Source organism: Equus przewalskii, chromosome 21, assembly GCF_037783145.1.
Source record: "Equus przewalskii isolate Varuska chromosome 21, EquPr2, whole genome shotgun sequence".
Lineage (NCBI taxonomy): Eukaryota > Metazoa > Chordata > Mammalia > Perissodactyla > Equidae > Equus > Equus przewalskii.
Genome location: NC_091851.1, coordinates 6,395,625 through 6,421,558, shown reverse-complemented (window position 1 = coordinate 6,421,558; position 25,934 = coordinate 6,395,625). Strand labels below are relative to the sequence as shown.

Genomic DNA, 25,934 nt, shown 5'->3' with positions numbered 1-25,934 from the left:
ATGGAGGAAACCACACATAGGTCTGGGAAGTTCATGTTCTCACAAGCCAAAGTGTAGAAACTCTATATGCAAAGGAGCATTTGGGTAAGTACTCGGCAGAGCAGTTTTTTTGGTAGTAAGGAAAAATTAATACTAGACTGAATGCTGCTCTTGTGCCATCTAAAAAGTCTGAAAAGTAAGACTAAAAGAATCAAACTGTTTCCAAGTAACTTCCAAGTAACTTTGTTCTAGAACGAAGTGTAAGAATCATTACAGGAATACAAAAGTACCCAAGACCCAACAGGATAAAATTCACAATGCGTAGCATCCAATAAAAAAATTACCAGGCAGGCAAAGAAACAGAAAATTACAAGTCAAAATCAGAAGAAAAATAAATCAATAAAAACAGACCCAGAAATGTGCTGTGTGATAGAATTAGTAGACAAGGACATTAAAATAGTTATTATAACTATATGCCATATATCTAAGAATGAGAAAAACATAAGCATGCTAAGGAGAGACACAGAGGATGCAAAAAAGATCCAAATCAAAGTTGTACAGAGTAAAAACAATGGCTGAAATGAAAAAACACACTGCATGGGATTAACAACAGATTAGATATGGCAGAATAAAAGATTAGTGAATTTGAAACAGGATAATAGAAGTTATTCAGAATGATACAGAGAAAACAGACCAAAAAAAAAAAAAGAAGAGACTATTAGTAAGCTCTGGGAGGATGTCATGCAAACTCATATACATATAATTAGAGCCCCTGAGGAAGAGGAGAAAAAGAGAGCAGAAAAATATTTTTTAAAAATGAACCAAAATTTTTGATGAAAACTATGAACCCACCGATCCAAGCAAGCTGAAGGATCTCCAAGCACAAGAAACATGAATAAAAGTACACCAGGGCAGATCATAACTAAACTGCCAAAAACCAATAATAAAGAGAAAGTCATAAAAGTAGCCACAGGAGAAAAAAGACCGTTATGTACAAAAGACCAAAGATAAGAATAACAACACACACTTGTCAGAAACAACGCAAGCCAGAACATAGTGGAGCAATATCTTTAATGAAAGAAAAAAACCCCATCAACCTAGAATTCTATACTCAGCAAAATGAAGAGAAAGTAAAAACTTTTTCGGACATACAAAAGCTGAAAGAATTCATCACTAGCAGACTTGCACTGCGAGAAATGTTAAGGGGGGCCAGCCCCACGGCCGAGTGGTTAAGTTTGCACACTCCACTTTGTCAGCCCAAGGTTTTGCCAGTTCAGATCCTGGGCGTGGACATGGCACCACTCATCAAGCCATGCTGAGGCGGCATCCCACATGCCACAACTAGAAGGACTCACAACTAAAAATATACAACTATGTACCAGGGAGCTTTGGGGAAAAAAAGGAAAAACAAAATCTTTAAAAAAAAAAAAAAACATGTTAAGGGAAGTTCTTCAGGCACAAGGAAAATACCAGATAGGAACCTTGATCTACAAAAAAGAGAGAATAACACTGGAAACAGTAAATACATTAACAAGCATAAAAATCTTTTTTTTCCTTATTTTTAAAATCTCTTTGAAAATAATCATAGCATATTAAGGTGATTATAAACCATGACCAAGTGGGATTTATTCCTGTTCTTCAAGTATGGTTCAAAATATAAAAATCAGTGTAATACATTAGATTAGTAGAATAAAGGAAAAAGCCCACATGATCATCTCAATTGATGCATAAAAAGCATTGACAAAGTTCAACATTCTTTCATGATAGAAATGCTCAACAAAGTAGGAATAAAAGGGAATATCCTCAACATGATAAAGACCACATAGGAAAAACCCACAACTAACATCATACTCAATGGCAGAAGACTGAAACCTTTTCTCCTAAGACCAGGAACAAGACAAGGATACCCACTTTCATCACTCCTATTTAACACAGCATTGGAAGTTCTAGCCAAAGGAATTAGGCAAGAAAAAAGGTAAAAGGCATCCAAATTGGAAAGGAAGAAGCAAAATTGTTTCTGTTCACAGATGATATTATCTTTTATGTAGAAAACCCTAAAGACCCCATACAAATAAAATTGTTAGAGCTAATAAATGATTTCAGGAAAATGGTAGGATAAAAATTCAACACAAAAATCAGTTATATTCCTGGGCCAGCCCCAGCGGCCTAGTGGTTAAGTTTGGCATGCTCCACTCTGGCGGCCTGGGTTTGGTTCCTGGGCACACACCTACGCCACTTGTCTGTTACTGGTCATGCTGTGTTGGCGTCTCACAAACAAAAAAAAGAGGAAGATTGGCAGTGGATGTTAGCTCAGGGTAAATCTTCCTCAGCAAAAACAAAACAAAACAATATCAGTTGTATTCCTGTGAACAACCTTTAAAGGAAATTAAGAAAACAATTCCATTTATAATAGCATCATAAAGAATAAATAGGAATATTGGGGGGGGGGTTGTTTGCTGGGAAAGATTTGCTCTGAGCTAACATCTGTTGCCAATATTCCTTCTTTTTTTTTTCTCTCCAAAGCCCCAGTATATGGTTGTATATCCTGGTTGTAAGTCCTTCTAGTTCTTCTATGTGAGCCGCTGCCACAGCACGGCCACTGACTGATGAGTGGTGAGGTTCTGTGACTGGGAAATGAATCCAGGCCCCCAAAGTGGAGCTTGCTGAACTTCAACCACTAGGCCACCAGGGCTGGCTCAGGAATATTTTTAATCAAGGAATAATTTAGAAATAAATTTAACCAATGAGGTGAAATACATGTGCAATGAAAACTACAAAGCTTTGCTGGAAGAAATTAAAGAAGACATAAATAAAAGGAAAGACATTCTGTGTTCATAGATTGGAAGACCTGATATTGTTAAAATGAAAATACTGCCCAAAGTGATCTACAGATTCAATGAAATCCCTAAAGAAATCCCAACAACTCTTTTTACAGAAAGAAAAATCCATCCTAAAATTCATATGGAATATCAAGGGACTCCAAGCTGCCAAAACAGTCTTGAAAAAGAAGAACAAAGTTGGAGGACTCTTGATTTCAAAACTTGCTACAAAGCCAAGCAACAAAAGCCATGCCGAACTGGCATAAGGACAGACATATGGACCAACGGACTAGAATAGACAGCCCAGAAATAAACCCTTGCATATATAGCGAAATGAATTTTGACAAGGGTGCCAAGATCATTCAATGGGGAAAGGACAGTCTTTTCAACAATAATGCTGGGAAAATTGGATATCCACATGTAAAAGAATGAAGTTGGACTCTTATCTTACACCATATACAAAAATTAACTCAAAACGGATCAACCTAAATGTAAGGGACGAATCTATAAATCTCTTAAAAGAATACATAAGGGGAAAGCTGTGTTGACAGTGGATTTGGCAATGATTTCTTGGACATAATATCAAAAGCATAGGCAACAAAGGAAAAAATAAAGTGGATTTGTTCAAAATTAAAAACTTTTATATATCAAAGAATACTATCAGAGAGTGAAAAGACAATCTAAAAATGGGAGAAAATATTTGCAAATCATATATCTGATAAGGGATTAATATCTAGAACATATAAAGAGCTCCTACAACTTAACAACAAAAAACAAACAATTCAAAAATGGGCAAAGGACTTGAACAGACATTTCTCCAAAGAAGACACACAAATGACCAAGAAGCACATGAAAAGCTGCTCAACATCACTTGCCATTAGGAAAAGGAAAATCAAAACCATAATGAAATACCACTTTACACCTATTAGGATGACTATTAATAGAAAAACAGTAAATAAGTATTTCCAAAGATATGGAAAAATTGAAACACTTGTGCATTTCTGATGGGAAAGTAAAATGATGCAGCTTCTGTGGAAAACAGTCAATTATTCAAAAAGCTAGAATAGAATTGCCACATAATCTACCAATCCTAGTCCTAGGTAGATATCCAAAAGAATTGAAAGCAGGGCCTCGAACAGATATTTGAACACCACAGTCCACAGCAGCACTATTCATGTAGTGGCGTTATTCACAATAGCCAAATCCTCAAATGTCCATCAACAGATGAATGGATGAACAAAATGTGGTATACACATACATGTACACATACATACATGCATGTGTCTAGATACTACATAGATATGGGGTACACATAATGGAATATTATTCATCTTTAATATGGGATGAAATTCTGATACATGCTACCACATGGATGAACCTTGAAAACATTATGCTAAGTGAAATAAGCCAGACACAAAAGGACAAATATTGTCTGATTCCATTTCCATGAGGCAACTAGAATATTCAAATTCATAGGAACAGAAGAGAGAACAGAGGCTACCAGGGGCTGGGGGGATTGGGTAATGGGGAGGTATTGTTTAATGGGAAATGAGTTCTATTTAGAAAGATGAAAAAGTTCTGGAAATGGATAGTGGTGATGGCTGCACAACAGTGTGAATGTACTTAACGCCACTGAATTGTACACTTAAAAATTGTTAAAATGGGGGGCCAGCCTGGTGGGTAGTGGTTAAGTTTGCATGCTCTGCTTTGGCAGCCTGGGGTTCGCTGGTTTGGATCCCAGGTGCAGACCTACATACCAGTCATCAAGCTATGCTGTGGTGACATTCCACACACAAAATAGAAGAAGACTGGCACAGGTGTTAGTTCAGCAATAATCTTCCTCAAGCAAAAAGAAAAAGATTGGCAACAGATGTTAGCTCAGAGCCAATCTTCCTCACCAAAAAAAAAGAAAAAAAAAATTCGTTAAAATGGTAAATTTTATTTATGTGTATTTTGCCACAATAAAATTGTAAAGGGGGGCCACTCGGTGGGATAGTGGTTGGGTTCATGTGCTCTGCTCTGGCAGCCTCTAGTTCACAGGTTCAGATCCTGGGTGTGGACCTGCTACTGCTTGTGAAGCCATGCTGAGGCAGCATCCCATGTAAAATAGAGGAAGGTTGTCACAGATGTTAGCTCAGCGACAATCTTCCTCAAGCAAAAAGAAGAAGATTGGCAACAGATGTTAGCTCAGGGCAAATCGTCCTCACACACACACACACAAAGTATAAAGGCCCTCAAAAAATAATTGATCTTAGCAAATAAAAGTATAATGTATTGTGGGGTTCATAATATTTGTAGAAGTAAAATGAATGATCACAACAGCAAAAGGCTCTTGTTATGCAGTTCTGGAAGTACACTCTCATAAGGTTCTTACGCTATATATGAAGTGGTATAATATTACTTGAAGATAGCCTGTGATAAGTTAAAAACGTATACTATAGACCCTAAAGCAACCACTAAAGAAAAGTTATAGCTAATAAGCCAACAAAGGATACAAAATAAAATGGAATCATAAAACATACCAAATTAATCCAAAAGAAGGCAGGAAAAAAGAAAAGGGCAACAAAAAATAGATGAGACAAAACAGAAAACAAATAGCATGATGCTTGATTTAAATTCAAACATATCAATAACCAGAATAAACATAAATACTCTCAACACCCCAATTAAAATACAGAGATTGCCAGATTTTTTAAAATGCAAGACCCAACTATATGCTGTTGAAAGGAAGCCAACTTTAAATAGAGAAACATTAATAGGTTAGGAGTGAAAAAAGATATACCACGTAAACGCATCAAAAGAAAGTAGGAGTGGCTACATTAATATTAGATGAAATAGATTTCTAGAGCAAAGAATATCACCAGCGTTAAAGAAGGTTATTTTATAATGATAAAGGAGTTGTTAGGAAGAGGACGTAAGATTCCCAAAGGTTTATACACTTAATAAAGGAGTTTCAAAGTCCATGAAGCAAAAACTGAGAGAAATGCAAGGACAAGGAGACAACCTCATAACTATAGTCATAGATTTCAACATAACTTTCTCAAGGATTGATTAAACAATAGACAGAATATCAGCAAAGATAGAGAAAACTTAATACTATCAACCAACTTAACCTAACTGACATTTATGGAACACTCTAGGAAAATACACATTCTTTTCAAGAGCACATGGAACATTTATCAATCAGATCACACAATATAGGTTCTCTGACCAAAAAGGAATTAAATTTGAAATCAGTGCCAGAATATACAAAGAAAATCTCCAAACATTTTGGAATTTAACAAAACACTTCCAAATAACCCATGGGTCAACAAAGAAATAACAATGGTGGTCAGAAACAGTTTGAGTTAAATAGAAAGTACAACACATCAAAACACAGCATATCAAAATTGGGGGCTGCAGCTAAAGCAGTAGTCAGGAGGAAATGCCTATATATTAGAGTTCTAAATGGCAATATTAGAAAAGAAGAATGGCTTCAAATGAATGACTTCATCTTGCACATTAAAGAAATTATAAAAAGAACAAGTGAAACTCAAGTTTCACTCAAAAAGAAATAGATAAATCTGAATAGACACAACTATTAAAGAAATTGAATGTGCAGTTTAAATCTTCCTTAAAAGAAAACTCTGGATCCCAGTGCCTTCAGCGGTGAACTGTAACAAACATATAACAAAGAAATAGTATCAATTCTACAAAAACTCTTTCAGAAAACCGAAGAAGAGACTACTTCCCAACTCATTTTATGAGGCCAGAACTATCCTGATACTAAACCAGACAAAGACATCAGAAGACAAGAAAACTACAGACCAATATTCCTCATGTACATGCATACAAAAAATTCTTTACATTTTAGCAAATCAAATTAAACACTATATAAAATGGATAATATTTCAGGTGGGATTTATCTCAGAAATGCATGGTTGATTCAAAACTGGAAAATCAGTCATTGTAACTCATCATATGAACAGAAAAAGCAAAAGCCTATGGTCATTTTAATAGATGGAAAAAATGCTTTGGACAAAATCCAACATCTAGTCCTGATCAAAAAACAACAACAACAACAAACTTTCGGCAAACTATAAATAGGGGAAAATTTCCTCAATCTGAAGGGTCAACGAAAAACCTATAGCAATATCATATTTAATGCTGAGAAATGGAAGGCTTTCCCCCTAGGTTCAGGAATAAGGCAAGGATGTCTACTCTCACTACTTATATTCCAAATTCACTGGAAGTTTTGGCCAATGCAACAAGTTAAGAAAAAGAAAGAAAAGGGATTCATACAGGAAATGAGGAAGTCAAACAACTGTCTTTATTTGCAGGTGACCTGACTACCTTATATAGGTAATTCTATGGAATCTACCCAAAAAGCTAAAAGAATAAGTGAGTTCAGTAAGTTTCCTGAATATAAGACCACTAAACAAAAATCAACTGTATTTTATATTCTAGCAACAAATAATCAGAAATTTAAATTTTAAAAGCATGCCATTTATGACAGCATCAGAAAAACATGAAATACTTAGGGATAAATCTGACAAAAGATACGTAAAACCTGTGCACTGAAAACCACACAACATTGCTGAAAGAAATTAAGGAATATCTAAATAAATGATGAGATATATCATTTCCCTGGACTATAAAGACTCAATATTGTTAATAGGTCAAATTTCTCTAAATTAATATATAGATTCAATGCAACCCAAATCAAAACTCTAGTAGACATTTTGTAGATGTTGACAAGCTGACTAAACATGAATTATAGACTTAAATGTAAGAGAGAAAACTTCTAGAAGAAAACATAAGAGAAAAATCTTAGTGAATGGGATATGTCTTGCATTTGGGAAAGATTTCTTAAATATGCCAAAGTAAGCATGAAATATAAAAGAAAAAGAAATACATTAGATTTCATCAAAAGTAAAAACTTTAGGGGCTGGCCCGTGGCCAAGTGGTTAAGTTCGCGCGCTCCGCTGCAGGCGGCCCAGTGTTTCGTTGGTTCGAATCCTGGGTGCGGACATGGCACCACTCATCAAGCCATGCTGAGGCAGCGTCCCACATGCCACAACTAGAAGGACCCACAACGATGAATATACAACTATGTACCCGGGGGCTTTGGGGAGAAAAAGGAAAAAATAAAATCTTTAAAAAAAAAAAAAAAAGAAAAACTTTAGCTCAGCAAAGAAACACTTTGATAAGAAAACAAAAAGCTAAAGACTGGGAGAAAATATTTGCAAGCATATATCTAACAAAAGAAAATATTTATAACTCTATAATAACATACAGAGCCCAATTTTTAAAAGGGCAAAAGTCTGAATGGACATTTTCCCAAAGAAGATGTGTGGATGGCAAACAAGCACATTTAAAGATGCTCAGAATCTTAGTCACTAAGGAAATGCAAATTAAAGCCACACCTGCCATCTTACTAGAATGGCCAAAAATAAAAATAAAAGTGTTGGTGAGGACGTGGACGAACTGTAACTCTCACACATTACTCATATCACACACTGCTGCTGGGAATATAAAACAGTACAATTTCTTTGGAAAACAGTTTGGCAGTTTCCTAAAAAAGTTAAATATACACCAATCATATGACCCTCCTGGGTATTTACCTAAGGGAAATAAAAGTATATGTGTATCTGACAACTGTGTACAAATGTTGTGTACCACACTGTGAACAAATGTTCATAGCAGCTTTATCTGTAATAGCCAAAACCTGGAAACAACCCAGACGGCCATCAACGGGTGACTGGATAAACAAATTGTGATGCATCCGTACAATGGAATACTACTCAGTAATAAAAGGAAATAAACATTTGATACATGCAATATGGATGAATCTCAAAATAATTAGGAGGAGTGAAAGAAGCCAGGCAAAAAAGGGTACATACTGAATTATTCTATTTATATATGGAATCAAATGCAAACTAAGCTGTAGTGACAAGAAGCAGATCAACAGGTGCCTGGAGATGGGGAGGCGCAGAAGGAAGGGATTTCAAGATGGGATCATGTAGGAAATTAGTGGAGGTGATGGATTTGCTAATTTTCTTGTATGTGGTGATAGTTTCAAGGTTGTAGACATATGTCAATTCTACTCTTTAAATAAGTGCAGTTTACTGTATGCCAATTATACCTGTAAAATCTGTACAAAAGTTAATAAAAAACAGCTGGGGTTGGGCAAAACCATTGTTATATCCCATTCTTAAAGTCTTTTTGACCACAATGTGTCTTAGAATTTAAGAAATAGTAAAGAGAATGTGATACTTACTTGAGAAAGTCTGTCTCCCTTTGAATTCGCATGATCTCTGTGCTTGTCAAACTCTTCTGGCCGATTATGTGTGCAAAACTAGGGAACTAAAATTAAGAATATATATAAAATCACGGTAAAAGCTACGGTACAGTAAAATTTTATTAAAAGTTCATCTTAATGTTTTGTCTTACCCAGAATTCATCTTTTAATGTTTTGTTTTATTATCCAGAATTCATCCTTTAAAAACTGTGATGGGGAAAGTCATAAGTAATTATTACTCCGCATGGACATTAAAAAAATTAAAGTGCTAGTCATAATCTGATACATACATTCTATTAAAAACAAGAGTTTTTAAGAAAAGATATCTGAATTTACCATTAGACAGGCCAGATTTTAGAATTTAAAAACCTAAGTTAGTAACTATTTTTCTCAGAGATCATATCCCCAGGAAATTCAAAAGGATTCACCTGAAAGAACAAATACAGCAAGTGCCTGCTTATCCAGAAACATTTAACTCTCTTCGATAGATTTTTATTTGAATGGCTGCTTTGTACCAGGCACTGTGTTTGATGCAGGGAGAGGGACAAAGATAAATATCACATGGTCCCTGCCCTCAAGGGACCACGAACTGGTGTACATACACAATACTGAAACACAGTGGGTTCGGTGTGGTAACACATTTGCACTGGGTCCCATGGGAACCCAGAAGAGGGCATAATCACAGGCACTTGCTCCAGGGGAGAAGGGCTTCCCAGGGCAGTAACATCTGAGCTGGGTTTGATGTTACTCCCATCTGAGCTTGGGAAAGGAAAGAAAAGTTTGTCAAGTGGACAGAAGGACAAAGGGCATTCCAAGGAGAGAAAACCCATCTGCAAAGACACAACAGCAGGGCAGTGCATGGCCTATCCTGGGACTTGGGTGTTTGATATGGTCTAGCAGTCTGAGTGGCAGGACAGTAGAACAGAAAGGAAGGGTGGAGAAGGAACATGAAGGGGAGAAGCTAACACACATGGAGGGTCTGATAGCAGTCAATTGTGCCTGGTATTTGACAGCCATTGTCTCCTTGACGTTTCACAATGACCTTATGAGGTGGGTAATATTATTCCCGTTTCATTTTATTTTTGTAACATTTTCTTTTGACATAATTTCAAATTTACAGAAAAGTTGCATGGATGGTACAAATAACCCCTGTATATGCAGCTTGACCAATTGTTTACACTAACATTTTGTCCCAAGAGCTTTCGTTCTCGCTTTCTGAATCACATGAGAATAAGCTGCAGTCATGACGCCCTTCTGCCTCTAAATTTTGCACGTGATTTCCTAAGAACAAGGATGCCCTCTTACACAACAGTGCAATTCTCAAAACCAGGAAAATTAACAGTGATACACTACTACTGTCTAACCCACAGACCTTTATTCAAATTTTGTTAATCATGCCAATGACGTCCTTCACAGCTATATTTTTTTCCTGGTCTAGGATCCAGTCCAGTATCACACTTCGCAGTTAGTTTCTCCTTTAATCTGTAATACTTCCTCAGTCTGTCTTTATCTTTCATGATCTTGACATTTTTGAACGGTAGCAGGTCAGTTAACTTGTAGAATCCCCTCCAATTTGGTTTTGTCTGATGTTTCCTCATGAATGGATTCAGTCATGCATTTTGGCACAAAGACCAGAGAAATGATACTGTGTCCATTTCAGTGCATCATATCAAGAGGTAACGTAATCCTCACTTTTCAGAAGAGGATGCTGAGGCTCAGAAAGTCTGAGTCACTTGCTTGAGGTCACGTCACCAGTAGGTCTACTATCTCATGTCCCACCCCAGTAGACACATCTACCACGACGCCTGGGGGCTGAGCTTAAGACTCCAGACGCTACGCTGCAGGCAACGGGGATCAGTCCGAGGTTTTTAGTGGCTTCTGTGTCAGATCCAACATGGCCCAGACCAGAAGTTGCAAAGTGGTGGTCTACAGCCCAAATTTGGCCTGCCATTGAGTTTCATTTGGCCTATGTATATTGGCCCACGCCATGTTTCAAATTGTTAAATAATTGTTAAAAGTTAAAACTATGTTTTAACACATAAAAATGCAGGTTTCTGGCTTCTCTTGCAAATTCATCAGATGTGGCAACACTGGGCCCACAGGCCTTCTTATCAATGGTTATCTGAGTAGAGATGACCTTTTTAGCTTGCAGGGCTTTCCACGTGGCCAGAGAACCCCCAACTCTCTTGCCCTGACACTAAAGCCAGGTATCAGCTGTCATTCATCTTCCACCCAGGCAGTATCACACATTTACACGGCTGCCTAGCCCCTGACAGTGCCCCTAGGCCAGATGCTTAGCTCAGAGATATCTTGTCTCCCTGGTGGTTGTTGACATGCTGTAACATCCACCAGCATCATCAATTCTGATGTTTGCTGAAGTATGCTTTAGATGGGATTGAGCTGGGATATTGAGAAGACGCTCTTGCCAATGTGAGGGAAAAAAGTAGAAGATAAAACTTTTGCGGTCCTTTTCTGGCCTCCTTGTCAAATTCCCCAAACTGCTTCCCACACACCCAGTTTTTGGGGATGCTGAATCTTGGAATCTTTACAGATTTTTTTATTCTGTCTTTCCCTTGGAAACAACTCTTAAATAACTAGGTGGGCAAGGTAATCCACATACCCATGCACAAAGAAAATAATTCTTTCTAGATATATTCAGATAATTAAGGTCACATGAGACTTTTTCCAAAAATAGTTATGATTATATTTTGTCATATACCACTCATTCTTCAAAATGATGCTTTTTTATCTCAAAAGCAGTATTCTTATTTGGGCTACACTGGTGAGCATTGCTCACAGGAGCTGAGTGTGCTCATGTGTCTCTTTGGTAATCATTCTTTCCAGGAGACTGTGAAGGGCAATATTCTATTGCAGGGATGGTTGTCCTTTTGTTTAGTGGGGTTTGAAAGTAGGCCTTTTTAGGTCTGTGGTCCTCTGGGCTGCACTTTGTGGTCCTCCAGAAAATATAGTGGGTGGGCAGATGGAAGAACCCAGGAGGTCAGACTGAGTTACACCACAGCATTAGAGACAGGAAATGAAGGAAAGGGCTTAACTTCAAGATAAGGATAGTCAGTCTTTCAGGCCAGTGATTCTCAGACTGGGCTGATCATGAAAGTCATCCATGGACTCCATCCAGCTTATGGACTCAGATTATGTAGGAGGACCGCAGGAAGGGGTAGCTGGAAATATATATAAAAAGTTCTCCCCAGATGATTCTGATGTGCAACCAGGTGTGAGAACTAAGCTTTTAACCTCCTTTACACTTGATGCTAAGTGTGAGCAGCCTTGAAATCATGGGTACACAAGAAGCAGTTGTGGTTGCATAGAAACTGTGCTTCTAGGTATGCTCTACTTGGGGCTCAGACTGCAGAAAGACAGCAAAGGCTCCTGGGTTGCCGTTAGATGCCAAATTCTAAACTGGATTTTAGAAACATTCAAAAATCCAAGTGCTGTAATAGTAGGAGGAGGAGGCAACTAGTCTAAGGGCATCTTTCTTGTTATATAGTAAGAATGCATTGATATAGCTTTTATTTAGGTTGTAAATCACCTCCAATATGTCAAATCCAACAGGCAACTCCCTGCCCTTGTCTAATTTGAATCTGACATAGATGAATTTGACATAGATGAGCACTGCCTTCTCCTTGAAACTCTTTCTTCTCTTGGCTTCTGGGACACCACTTTTTTTTTTTTAGCTCTCTTCCTACTTCTTAGGCTCTTCCTCCTCTGCCCAACTTCTAAATTGAGGATTTTGTCTTGTGCCTTCTTCTCTTCATTTTCTTTACAACCCTGGCAAGTGATCTCATTCAGACCTAAGCTTTACATATCATCCATTTATTGAATATTGCTAAATATATATCCCCAGCCCTGACCTCTCCCCTGAGTTTGAAGTTGCACGTCCAACAGTCTACTTAGCACTTTCACTTGAATGTCTAATGAGCCCTGAAGACTTGTTCCTCCCTGGTCTTCCCCATTTCAATTAATGGTACCATCATCTCCAGATGCTCAGGCCAGGACCCTGAGAGTCATCCTTGGCTCCTCCCTTTTCCTCACCCCATCCGTCTGATCCCTCAGCCAAATCTGTTGGCTCAACCTACAAAACATATCTGGATTCCCACCACCCTCCTATCCTCACCACTTAAGCCTCCTAAATGATAGTTCCCTTTTACTCCTCTATAGCCTAATCTCCATACTGTAGGCAAACAGAAATCTTTTAAGTAAATGAGATCATGTCTTACTCTCCAAATGGATTCCCTTTACAATTAGGAGAAAATCCAAACTCCTTACAATGGGACTTACCCCAGCATCTGTGATTCCCAAACATGCCTGCCCATTAGAATCACTGATGGGTGAATTAAAAACGTAGAATAAAACCATTCCTAAAACCCACACCAATTAAACCAAAATTTCTGAGGTTGGGGGGGTCCCAGGATTGTTTTGAAGCCCCTCAGGTGATTCCAACGTGCAGCCATGTTTGAGAACCACGGCTCTCTGTGCTCTGCCCCAGCCTACCTCTCCCACCTCACCTCTGACCTTGCTCACCACGCTCCATCCATACCAGCCTCCTTGCTGATCCCTCACTTTGCACTACGTGTTGTCACTGCTGCCAAGATCTTTGCAGGGCTCACTTACACTCATCTTGAAGGTTCAATTCAAATGTCACCTTTCCAAGGAAGCCCTCTCTTCTCACCCTGAATTCGAACATTGTTCTTCCTCCATGGTCATTCTCCATCCCAGGGGGTCTCAAATTTGAGTGTGCATCAGAAGGACCAATTAAAACAGATCATTGGGCCCACCCCTAGAGTCCCTAATTCAGTAGGTCTGGGGTAGGGCCTGAGGATTTGCATTTCTAATAAGCTCCCATGTGTTGCTGATGCTACTGGTTTGGGGACCACAGTTTGAGAAGTACTGCTCTATCTTATTACCTAGTTTAATCTTTTTAATGACACATCACTATTTTAAATTTTTTGTTTGATTATTTACATATTTATTACTGCCAGCTCCTACCCCCAATAAAAGGTGAGCTCCATGAGCACTGGGGCCTTTCTTGTCCAACACAGTATTCCCAGCACTGGAACAGTGCCTGGCACAGGGTGAAAATGCAGGGGACACTTCCTTGAAATATTTCATGGGAAGCATTACAAATAACAGTAGGTATTTAGTACCCTAAAGAGTTTCCTTAGAAGTTACCTGGGAGTGGTGGAAGTGTGGGCTAGAACCTGATTCTTCACGGTAAGCTGGGGTTTCCAGTGGACTCTCTGAGAAGCGAAGGTCTTTCCAAGCTTTAGGGTCAGTTTTTTCACCTCCGTTGAGGTCTACAATTATATTAAAAACATTGTTCTGTGAACATCAGTAATTATACATATAATCATGCAAACGTCTTCATAGTTGGAAACCTTTTAATAAGGGACATTGCCATCCCATTCTTTCCCTAAAGTATTAATAATATAAAGAATCCCCGACTCCTTGAATTAGCACTGAGAAAGAAAAAAATTAGCCCAAACTAAGAAAATTTAAATCTGCCCTACTACATTCCACAACATTCCACATCAGGCTGGGAAGACAGATAAATCCTTTGCAAGGTTAGCAGAAAACACTTTCTTGCCAGGACACACTGCAGTTGTAAAATGTCATAACAGCCCCCCCTTTACATGACTATTGTTTCTTACTTGCCAAGAAACTTTGTTCTCTAAAATCAGATTATCAGACACCTTGCTGTTTGAAATCATATCAGTAAGAACGAGCCATCCAACAATTGCCTGGAGGACCTATGTCACTTTGACATAGAGAAGCAGCCTCAATTTCCAGTCTTCATCCAGAGCTTCAGAGAAAGGTTACTGAGCACAACATTCCACATTTATCTTTATGGTTTCCAAGGTAACAGAACCCTGGTCTCCTTTGCACTCCATACCTGATGGCGACCACTTCACACACAGCTCTGCTTTGCTTTCAGCCTATCAAAATTCTGCCTTCATTTAAATTTCACCCAAACTCCACCTTCCCCCAAACCCTATAACTGTATTTTTTCCTTTGTTTGGTGAGAGGACCCATGGTTCCTCCGGTGTGCGCTCTCCGTCGTGGCAATGTGTCAATAAATCTGACTTTGTTGGACTGCTTGATTATCCCTCGTGGTCGTAAGCTGTTAGCTAAGATAGCCCTAAAACTCAAATTATAGCTTACTTTCTTGTTCCAGTGTTTCTTATTCCAACCCTTCTGCAGACAAGAAAAGAAGCAGTGAACCTGTTTGGTGGTTTAGAATACTAAATCTTATCTTCATTCTGTCACATCATACCTGGAAATTTTCTCAGGTTAACATTCCAACCCAGTTTATTTTCAGCATTCTTATATTTCTTCCTTAGTTTTGATCCAACAAATCCATTTTTCAATTCCTAGGGATGAAGAGATTGCATGCGAATCACTTGATTACGCCCATTTCAAAGATGAAAATTGAAAGTTACGTGGTAGAGACAGTGTCACAGCATGCATTTCTTACTTGAAAGGGTTTGCAGTTGTTTTTACAAAGTGACCTCTGTCTCACCTGACTCTGGAAACACACAGCTTTGTGTCTGGCCTGTTTAGTTGCCAGCATGTCTGCTTGGTAAACCCTACCAGGTCAAGCAGCCAAGACCAGAGGCAGGAGGCAGCACATGTAGGCAGGAGGTTGCAATCACAGGAGTCTGAGTAATAATAGAAGGACCATCAGATCCAGGGAGCAAAGAAAGGGTGGAGTCAGACCAACATAGGACTTATGTACCCGAATTGCCAACACACAATCCTTAAACTCTCTTCTCTCTGGACTCAGTCCCTTATGCCTGACTCAAGCCTGAGGACCTGCTGATACATGTAGGCTCAGCCCCTGCTGGCTGCCCCTGCCCAGTGTCGATCCCTGCGCTGAGCATCCTTGAGCCCCACACTATGCCTGCACCCACTGCTTTAGTCCCAGAGCCTCTCCTGTGGCCTCTGGTCTACCACTGGGCTGAATGGACTCCCAAAAAAACTTCCGCTGTCACCCCCAACAAGACCTCTATGACTGAGTTTTTGGTTGGTTTCCTTACCACGGGCTGGCCCATCCTCTGGCCCTTGCATCTATCTCACTAATGCCCATAACCCAGGGACTGAAGTTGCAAACATCCTTTTTCGATAGGTCTAGTTCATTCTCCAAAGAAGGGAGGCTTTGCAGCTATTTGGGGATGAAGATTTCAACATAAAAGAAGGCTATGCCCACTGAGGGCTTCTACTAGTCTGCTGCATCTATTCCACGAACATACACTCACCGCCCTCTCCTACCTGTCGCTGTGCAAGGCATCAAGTATGGCAGACACACTCTCTGCCACCTAGGAGCTTACAGTGCATAAAGGAGAGAGACAAGGAGCAAAGTAATCACATATTCAAAGCATTTTATAAAGGGAGAAGGCGCGGGTGCTAAGGGACCAGTGACGGAACACAGCCAACACAGTTTAGTTTGGCTGGAGTCTCTACAGGGGACTCACAGAGCATGAGAAGACGACTGAGGACAGAAACTCAGCACTTGGGATGCCAGGCTAAAGATTTCTGGTTTCTTCAATAAGTAAGGGGGAGTCAATGAAGACACCAGAGTACGGGCAGGGATGGTAGGTAGGAATTTCTAATGGGCAGGGTGGAGGAGGGACTGACTGAAGGATGGGAAATCAGTGAAAATAATTTGCAATGGTTGATACTGATCTCAATTATGAGGACACGACTGTGGGTAGACTGACGGAGGTGATGAAACAAAAGGGAAGATGTGACCACCGAGAAAGAACTAAGAAGGTGGTGTGATCCTCTGAATGTATTCCAGTTTCATTACTTGCCTGCTTTGAAGAATCTTTGAGAACATTTTCAACGCTGTCTTCCAAAGAGACTGTATTTGGTGGTTCACAGTCCACCTGAAATACTTTTGTTACAATGCCACTCTGTCTGCAGTCGCTGAAAATTATTTTAAAAAGAAAAAGTCTGTGTGTTACACAAAGATTCGAAAAAAGGTGGCTAGCAATTAAGATGACTCTATTGAAGTCCCCTAGTCTAGCTACTAAATTTATTATATTTTAAATGGGAGAAATCAAAATACAACTTCTGTAGTTTTTCCTTGCCTTATTCTCATTTATCTATTTCTATGTAACAAACCATTTCAAAACACAGTGTCTTAAAACACAAATCTATAGGTTAACCAGGCTCAGCTGGGCAGCTCTCCTCTGTGATCTTTCACGTGGTTGCAGTCAGACGTCGGCTAGGGCTGGAGTCAACTGAAAGATGAACTCGGTTGGATGTCCAAAATGGTTTCTTCCCTCATATTCAGAAGCTAGGCTGGCATATCTGGAATAGCTGGTGCCTCGCCAGTCATCTCTCTCAGTCTGTCTACCTATCTGTCTTTCTCTCTCCCTTCCTCCCTCTCCCTTCGTCTGTCTCTCTTCCTGTCTCCCTCCCTCTCCATGTGGTTAGCTTGGGATTCCTCACAGTATGGAAGTCTCAAGAAAGCTGAACTTCCTACATGGTGCCTGGCTTCCCCCAGTGTTTATGATCACACTTCTTGTGATCTAGTCTTAGCATCATTTCTGAAGCATACTATTGGTCAAAAGTAAGTCATAGGGCCAGCCCAGATTCAAGCAGAGGGGCTACACTGGAAGGCATGCTCCACTGGGGGGCCATTTTTGGAGACTATCTACCATATTCACCATAGCTATTTCATACCTTAAGATTTAGACTATTCTAAAACAAAGAATGGGGTTACCTATATATTATTCCATATGAGGCAAGGGAATTTTCCTTACTCCAGCTGTAGGTAGCACAGTATAATATTATAGTATTCCAGTTTATGGATGTATCACAGTTTGTTTATCCACTCGCCATTTGATGGTCATGTGGATTTTTCCCAGTTTTTGGGATTATGAACAATGCTGCTATGAGCATTCACATATCAGTCTTTGTAGTGTAAGCCCTGACAGTTGAGTTTTCTCTTTTTTGTAACACAAGTGCATGACTTAAGTTTTGATTGCTGAGGCATCCACTTCAAAGAGGCATCCATTTCAGAGATGGCTATCTCAAATAAACATTGTCAGCCACATAACTAGATAAAGAGCCAGATCACTCTCCCCCACCCCGCCCCCTACCCCTAGGCGCCTTTGTTTTAGCGATCTCGTTTGGTTTCAATAACCGACCTTTTAGGCTGCCTGTTTCTTCTACTCCTGTGCTTTAAATTCCCCCTCTCATGTTTTAAATTCACCAATAAAGACTGAGCCTGTGAAACCCTAGGCCCCCACCCTCGACCCCAATAAAAGCAGAGCCCTAGTCTCGTGCACTCTACCTGCGACTCCGCTATGTGGTATGCCATGTAATTATCAGGACTCATAAACAACAAATCTTGTTTCTTTCAAAGTTTCCTGATGGTGATTGCTGATGGCGTCTTGCAATTATAATTAAGAATCACATGGGCTGGTCCAGACACAACACTGGTTATCAATAGTCTGAGACCCACACACAACAGTCGTCATGTGGACGTGTTTTATTTCTCTTGGATAGATACACAGGAGTGGAATTGCTAGGTTATGTGGTATGCTTAACTTTTTAGAAACTACTAAACTATCTTTGTTCCATTTTACATTCCCACCAACATTATCTAAGGGTTGCAGGTTCTCCACATACTCGTCAACACTTGATATTGTTGGCCTATTTTGATCACCTGACTCTTGATCATGTTCTCTGTAGGTAGTTGCTTGAGATGTGTCCCCAGCATATTAGGATTTGGCTTGGCTGTTTTAACACAGAACCAAAACAATAGTGGCTTGCACCAGAGAGAAGCCACAGGGTATAATCAGTCGTCGTACAGAGGTGCCATGGTGATGGGAGTGTGGTGCCAAGTTTCTACCTGGTTGTTCCACCGTTCCTAGGACATTGTACTTCTCCTCATGATGCAACGTGGCTGCTGATCATTCCAGGCAGTGGGAAGCAGGGCCCACTGCATCCCTTCAAGGGCCCAATCCAGAAGTGGCACATGTCACTCCCACATGCATCCCAGTGGTCACACCTGCGGCATGGCTCTCACTAGCTGTAAGGAGGAGGGGGAAATGTCTGTCTTCTAGGCAACCCTGTGTCTAGCTAAAAATCGTGGGCTTTATTATTCTAGAAAAAGGGAAACACATGTATTGGGGGACAGCCAGCAGCCTCTGCCACACCGTCATGACCATGCTTGGAACATTTGTTTGATATATTTAACTCTCACCCCAACTAATTTGTGTTGAAATCTCACAGCTAGAACACAAGTGATTCTGTTTGATCTGTCCAGGCACTTAATACTTTTAGCATTTCCAGTTGTCTTCTTTCTTTGGTGTTCTTTGTCCGCTTTGCTCTTACTGATTTTCAAAATGATTTTCATATTCTTTGACACATTTATCTGTTTCATTAGCATTTCTTTTGCAATTTGTCAAATTTTTACATGCCAGTTTTTTATATTTCTTAAAATTTTTGAAGCTTTAAGTAAATAAGTGTCCCAAAATGATTAAAATTCTTTGATTAGGTAAATATTCAGAAATGCATAAACATCAGTTCCAAAACAGTTGAGAAATGTTCTACATTAAATATAGAAATTTTAAGCTACATTTTTAGAAGGAGAAAAAAATTTCTCAGAAATACATAATTCATGTAAAAAGCCACTACCTATTTAGTAAGTGACAATATTTAAGAAACGACACGCTTGCCTTTCTGTGATCAGTGGATACTTGTATGTTCACTGGCTGGAGTGACTAATGGGTGGCTAAACTTTAGGGAAGCCCATGTTTTGTTTTGTTCTTAACAATAAAACCAGATTTACAGATACATATATCTGGATGCAGATAGAAATGACCTTTTAGATGAACCACTTACTTAACTCATTCACCTCAACATCCATCTCATCTGCATGTTCATCTCTGGTCCCAGGTCTGTCATCCAAGATTCAATCGTCCTTGTTAGCGCACTTCCTGGACATCACAAACATCTCCCTCCAGGAATCACTCAAATCCTAGATAATCGTGGGGCTCCCTGAATGTGCACTTACAGCCCCACCATCACACTGAATAGAAGCCTGGTTCTCATGCACTTGTTCGACCCCTTTAAGCTCCATGTTGTCTCCCCACCACAGGTGGCCCTTTCCTTAGAGACTCAGCAAAGGTTTTCACCCATGGACCTTATTTTCCCTGAGAGAAGCCAGAAACTAACTTAAATTGCCTGCTAAATTGAAGGATTTCCTGATTCTAATCCCAAAAAAGGATTCAGTTTGGGGTTGGAGTTAGAAACCCTATTCAGAGCCCAAATCTCATTTGAACACACATAAATTTTGCTAGGGTTGGAATTAGAGACCTTAAATGTGTATCTTTAGGCATACCAATATAATGTGCACCCAAAATTAAAAAATTGCATAGAGCTCTACCCCCACAAAGATTACTGTCCCCTCAATAAAGCACCAAAATTACTAGAATGATTGCAAGGCAGTTATGAAGCTGGATCTGTAAGAATTCTGCAACTTGGTCTAGATCAGGTTTTCTCAACCTACCGAAAACTACTGTAATTTTGGGCTAGATAATTCTCTGTTGTGAGGGGCTGTCCTGTGCATTGTAAAATATTTAGCAACATCATTGGCATCTACCCACCAGATGCACTAGCACACTCCCACTTCCAGTTGTGGAAAAGAAAAATGCTTCCACGTATTATTAAATGTTCCCTTGAGGGCAAAATTATGCCCAGTTGAAAAACCTCTGGCTTAGGAACATGAAGGGGTTGAGTGGAAACCACTTATACATCCAGGCATAAACTTTTCAAATATGAGGCATGACTTTTGAGTCGAGTCTCACAACAGCAATCTTTTATCCCTTCGTTAAAAATTTGAGTAACGAAACATAACAATAATAACAGCTACTACATGTTCCATACCAAGTATATACTAAGTGTATTACCTCTGATCTTCACAATGGCTGCCAAGTAAGTTCTATTAACCTCATTTAACAAATGAGGAAACTGAGAATCAGAAGACCATGAAACTTATTCAAGGTCACACAAAGAGTAAACGATAGAACTGGGATTAAAATCCAGATTTGCAGGTCAACTCCATCCTCTTTCCCACACTCCAAGCTACTGCTCTCAAAGCACTGATTTCCTTGCTTTTGTTGCCGCCTATGGAGATGACAGCTGGATCCTTCCTCCACACAAACACAATTTTTTTAGGGCATGTTATATACTCCAAACAGCTGCAGATGGATGCCCATGAAATGCCCTGGTGACTTGTCAAAAAATTTGCTTTATCAACCATTGTTGCAAAACTGGGGAGTACCTCATGGTTCTGCTACAGAAAAATGATTTTTCTGAGGACCCTGACTCCCCCACCCTCCTACCTTCAGTTCAAGGCAGCTTTTACCTCAGCCTGGCTTGATTTGTCTTGACAACAACCATCTAAGGTCACTGACAACGAAGAGAGAACCATGTAAGTTCACTGTCAAAACACTACAAAATGACATTGGAGACAGGAAGTTCCTCACCACAAAGGAGGCTTTTAAAGAGGCAAGGCAGATGTCAGAAAGTTTACAGACGCTGCACTAGACCATCAGTACGCACCATCAAAACCTGAAAACCCCCTCCTCCTGCTGGGATGTTCCCAAGTTCCTGGCCCCTTTGTCCACCTGTGTTCTTTACTGACATTCTCTGATGTGAAAGTCACGGACATATATATGGGCACATGAAAGCACATACAGGACAATGCCCTTATTTCTTTCCTTTCATTCTAGAATATCACATTTTAATAAAAATATATTTCCAAAAACTTGTGTTGGTCAAATTTCTTTAAATGGAAACTTTTTTTGTCCCTTAGTTTATGTCAGTTGTCACCCTTGGCTGCCTACTGGAGTCACCCGGAAACTTTAAAAATACCGACATCTGAGTCCCACCCCATAAGATTATTACTTAGTTGGTCTGGCCTATGGCCTAGGTATGGAGATTCTGCAAAGCTTCCTGGGTGATTGTAATGCGCACCTGTGGTAGATCGTTACAATAGCGGTCCTTGGTGCATCGTGCCTCCCTGTATCCACGCCCTTGTGCCCCAGTGCCCTTGTAGAATCCCCTCACACATTGACTTTGGGTGTTGCCATGTGGCTTGCTTTGGCCAATGAAACATTAACAAATATGACACAAGCAGAGACTAGGAAAACATCTGAGTTTTGGGGCTTGACCTTTCTTACTGCTTTTCGGACTGAGACACAATGTGAAACAACTCAGAGTACCCTGCTGGAGACTCAGCCAAGAGCTAGCACCAACCACTGGAAACATGAGTCAAGCTTTCTCAGACTATCCAGGTCAAAGTGAGCCAAAATATGACTGCAGCCACATTAGCGACCTCAGGCAAGATCAGCAGAACTGCCCCACTGACTGCACATGAAAATGCTGACCCACACAAAATGAGCAAATAGAATGATTGTTCTTTTAAGGTACTAAGTTTCAGAGTGGTTTGTTATGCAGCAACAGCTAACTGATTCAGCAGCCAAGATCGAGAATTATTATGGTTACATAATAATTTTGGAGACCCTTTACTTATTATTTATGTTTATTCATTACAAGAGTAATGCTCATGTCAAATTTTGGAAGCTATAAAAATTGTCAAGGGAACAGAAACATCACTATATCACCAGAGGCAATGACTGTTAAGGTTTGGATTTTTTAAATTTTGTTTTCAAATGACTTACATTTGATCATCGGAAGTAAACTAAAGAGAAAGCTTACAATAGAGAATAACAATATGTCAACGAGTTTTGCAAACTGAGGTGGGACAGAAAGGGACTGGAGCTGCCGCTCAACCTGATCCCTTCCAAAGACATCCACAGCGTCCCTGACAGTCTGGCTCAGAGAAGGGGGAGACTGTTGGCCCTGTGCACAGAGGTCGCCTTGCGCGCCACTCACTCTTCACCAGCATCAGGAGCTCCACCTTGTCGGCTCTGGTCATAGCCTTCTCTAGTTTGTCCCTGTGCATTTTTAAATAGTGTCAAAATAATATGATGTAATCTTATATCCACATTTTTTTCACTTATTTTAGCATAGATATTTTCCTATGTCATTCAAAACTTCGCGACGATAATTTTTCCTCTTAATATGTTAATGACCTTTAATTGTTGACAGTCTCATTTAAAATCTTTTTTTCTCCTTGTTAAGAAACTAAAGTACCTTAAGTATCTAGAAACAGACTTGAATAAAGCAGTATAATTTCCATAAAGAACTATTTTATCCCAAATGTATACAAGCATTAATTTTTCTGGCTTGAAAACTCAAAAAAAAACTTTATATAAATACTTTCCCTAAGCTGAGCACACCTGAAATACTAACAGTGCTTCCAGTATGGACACATAGTGGGCACAGAGCAAGATGGTGAGAGGTGTAAAGAATGACCTCATTTTTTACACTCTTTTGGAAGCTTTATTAACTCCTCTAAACTATATAGTTTAAATCTTTTTTTAAGATTTTATTTATTTCCTTTTTCTCCCCAAAGCCCTCCAGTACATAGCTGCACATTCTTTGTTGTGGGTCCTTCTAGTTGTGACATGTGGGACACTGCCTTAGTATGGCTTAATGAGCAGTGCCATGTCCGTGACCAGGATCCGAACCTGCGAACCCGTGGGCTGCCGCAGCGGAGAACACAAACTTAACCACTCGGCCACGGGGCTGGCCCTAAATTGTGTAGTTTAGTCATTAACTACTATTTCATTTTACTACCACTTGTAGCTTATCAAGGGGCCTGCCTTACAGGGCTAGGCACCAGACTATTCAGCATGTTAATTTTTAATGATAATTAAGATGACTGGTTTTGATAGGAGTGGTTTGGCAAGTGGGAAAAAGCCACAAATTCCAATATTTACTAAGGAATAATAATGTGTATGACGGGATTGTTCTGTTTCATCTTTCATTCTTTTTTTTTTAAATTTTCAAATGCCAAAGCTATCGTGTGTGGTGTAGAATTTGTAGCTCTCCTCAAAAGCCACGCAGCAGCTCAGCTGTGAGGGGAGCCTTGGGAGTCTGCATTTAAAGTGCCTGGGCCAGCCAGGGATTGGTCTAGGGCTTAAAAGTGTTCCAAAAACGTGGCCTAACCTGTCTTGCTGCACAAAATAATTCCTCTATCGCAGACACACAGACTTGTAAAGCATTTGAGTTTTTTTCTATACTACAGAAGGTGAAAGTTTCCAAATTAAGTGGTGTTTCTATATTTGAAAAGTGGAAACAGTCATTGAGCAGGAAAGAAAGGAGAAAGAAAGGAATAAAGTAGCTAATGTCCAACAAATGGAAATGACAGGAGCTATGAAGGCCAAATAAGTCAACATGATATAAAACAGAATGATAGTGATGGTTACAGGCCGTGTCCTGGGTAATAAAAGAACAATCCACTGAAAACAATGTTTTCTTCAGAGCCAGATGAATCTCTTCAGAGGTCCCAAACCTCAAAAAGGCTCTTCCCAAAATCCCAACGTGAAAATCAAAATAAAAATAGTATTAATATATATAGCACCTCATTGATCTGTACTCTTATGATTTGTGCACTTTATACTACACCTCAATAGAAGACAAATAAAACACAAAAGTTACAGATACACAATGAAATTAAAATAATTTTTTCTTTAGTGCCCTTCTAATCCAGCACTGATTCTCAAAGGAAGAAATAAATAAAATGAAAGCATAATGTCATTATAAATTGTTTTAATCACCATGCTCTTAACTTACTTAGCGACCGCAATAGCTTTCACTTGTATTTTTCCATCAGGCAGAGTAATAGGCTTCGTATACTTAAATGTATTATTTTCACCATAACCAATTCTCTTCAGAAATTCAGGTTTGCTGCCATCCAGGGTATAATATATGTTGACATCTGGGGTATCTGAAAAACCCAAACAGGATAACCGTAATTAACACTAAAGTAACAAGTCCCTGAATAATACTCGTGGGTCAGTTACTTAATGAGATTTTTTTAATATATTGTAGAAATGAATAACAACAACTAACAATAATTGAGTTCTTTGTGCCAGGCACTATGCTTTAGATGAATTAGTTCATTTCATCTTTACAATCCTATGTGACAGGTTCTATTTTATACCCACCGTTTAGATGAGGAAACTGAGTCCCAGAGAGCTTAAGAAATTTGTTAAATAACGGCAAAGTTGTGGTTTGACTTTGGCTGGGTTGATCCACAGCCCATGCTCTTGAACCACGATGCTACTTCGCCCCTCCAATGGGATGCTGATACAAACAGAGTAGAGCACAGGGTGGTTTAAAAACCCATTTAGAAAGCAGAAGCTAACTTTTAATTTTTTGAGCATTGCTTCAGAAATGCTTTAATTACATTTTATTTGGACTTGGTAAATGATTCCTACACTTCTTGGAAAAATTTTAAAGATAATAAATTCATGGGATTCAATGTTCAAAAGGTCAAAAATGTTACTAAGAGAGTAGATCCAAAAAGTTCTCACCACAAGGAAAAAAAATCTGTAACTGTGTGAGGTGATGGATGTTAACCAGACTTATCGTGGTGGCCATTTCACAATATATACATATGTCAAATCATTATGTGGTATACTTGAAACTAATATGTGAATTATATCTCAATTTTTTTAAAAAGGTCAAAAAAGGATATACATATAATTAAAACTCTCCCTCCCACCCCTGATATCAGCTGGCCAAAGGCAATCAAGGGTATCTCAAGTATCCTTCCAAAAATATATTATTTCCATACAAGCATATATGTACATATTCTTATTTACCCCTCTCTTTTAACAGAAATGGTGGCATGCCATACCCTGTTCCACGCATTTCTTTCTTCAGTGAACAATACTATCCTGGATAGTGTT

At 39.3% G+C, this 25,934-nt stretch overlaps 1 protein-coding gene across 13 annotated transcripts in view; it reads right to left on the bottom strand.

Annotated features, from left to right (window-relative positions):
• DZANK1 (double zinc ribbon and ankyrin repeat domains 1) overlaps positions 1–25,934 on the bottom strand; it is an 89,794-nt gene that overhangs the window by 60,148 nt on the left and 3,712 nt on the right. For 10 of the 13 annotated variants that reach the window (XM_070589508.1, XM_070589504.1, XM_070589510.1 and 7 more), the window contains exons 3-7: positions 24,814–24,967; positions 16,905–17,019; positions 15,368–15,464; positions 14,266–14,390; positions 9,058–9,143 (exon numbers count right to left, since the gene is read on the bottom strand). In XM_070589508.1, coding sequence (XP_070445609.1) covers positions 9,058–9,143; positions 14,266–14,390; positions 15,368–15,464; positions 16,905–17,019; positions 24,814–24,967 — 577 coding nt within the window. Of the gene's footprint in view, positions 1–9,057; positions 9,144–14,265; positions 14,391–14,744; positions 14,915–15,367; positions 15,465–15,613; positions 17,020–24,813; positions 24,968–25,934 lie in introns of those variants that run through there. The other 3 variants (XM_070589515.1, XM_070589514.1, XM_070589516.1) reach the window with 2 other exon arrangements.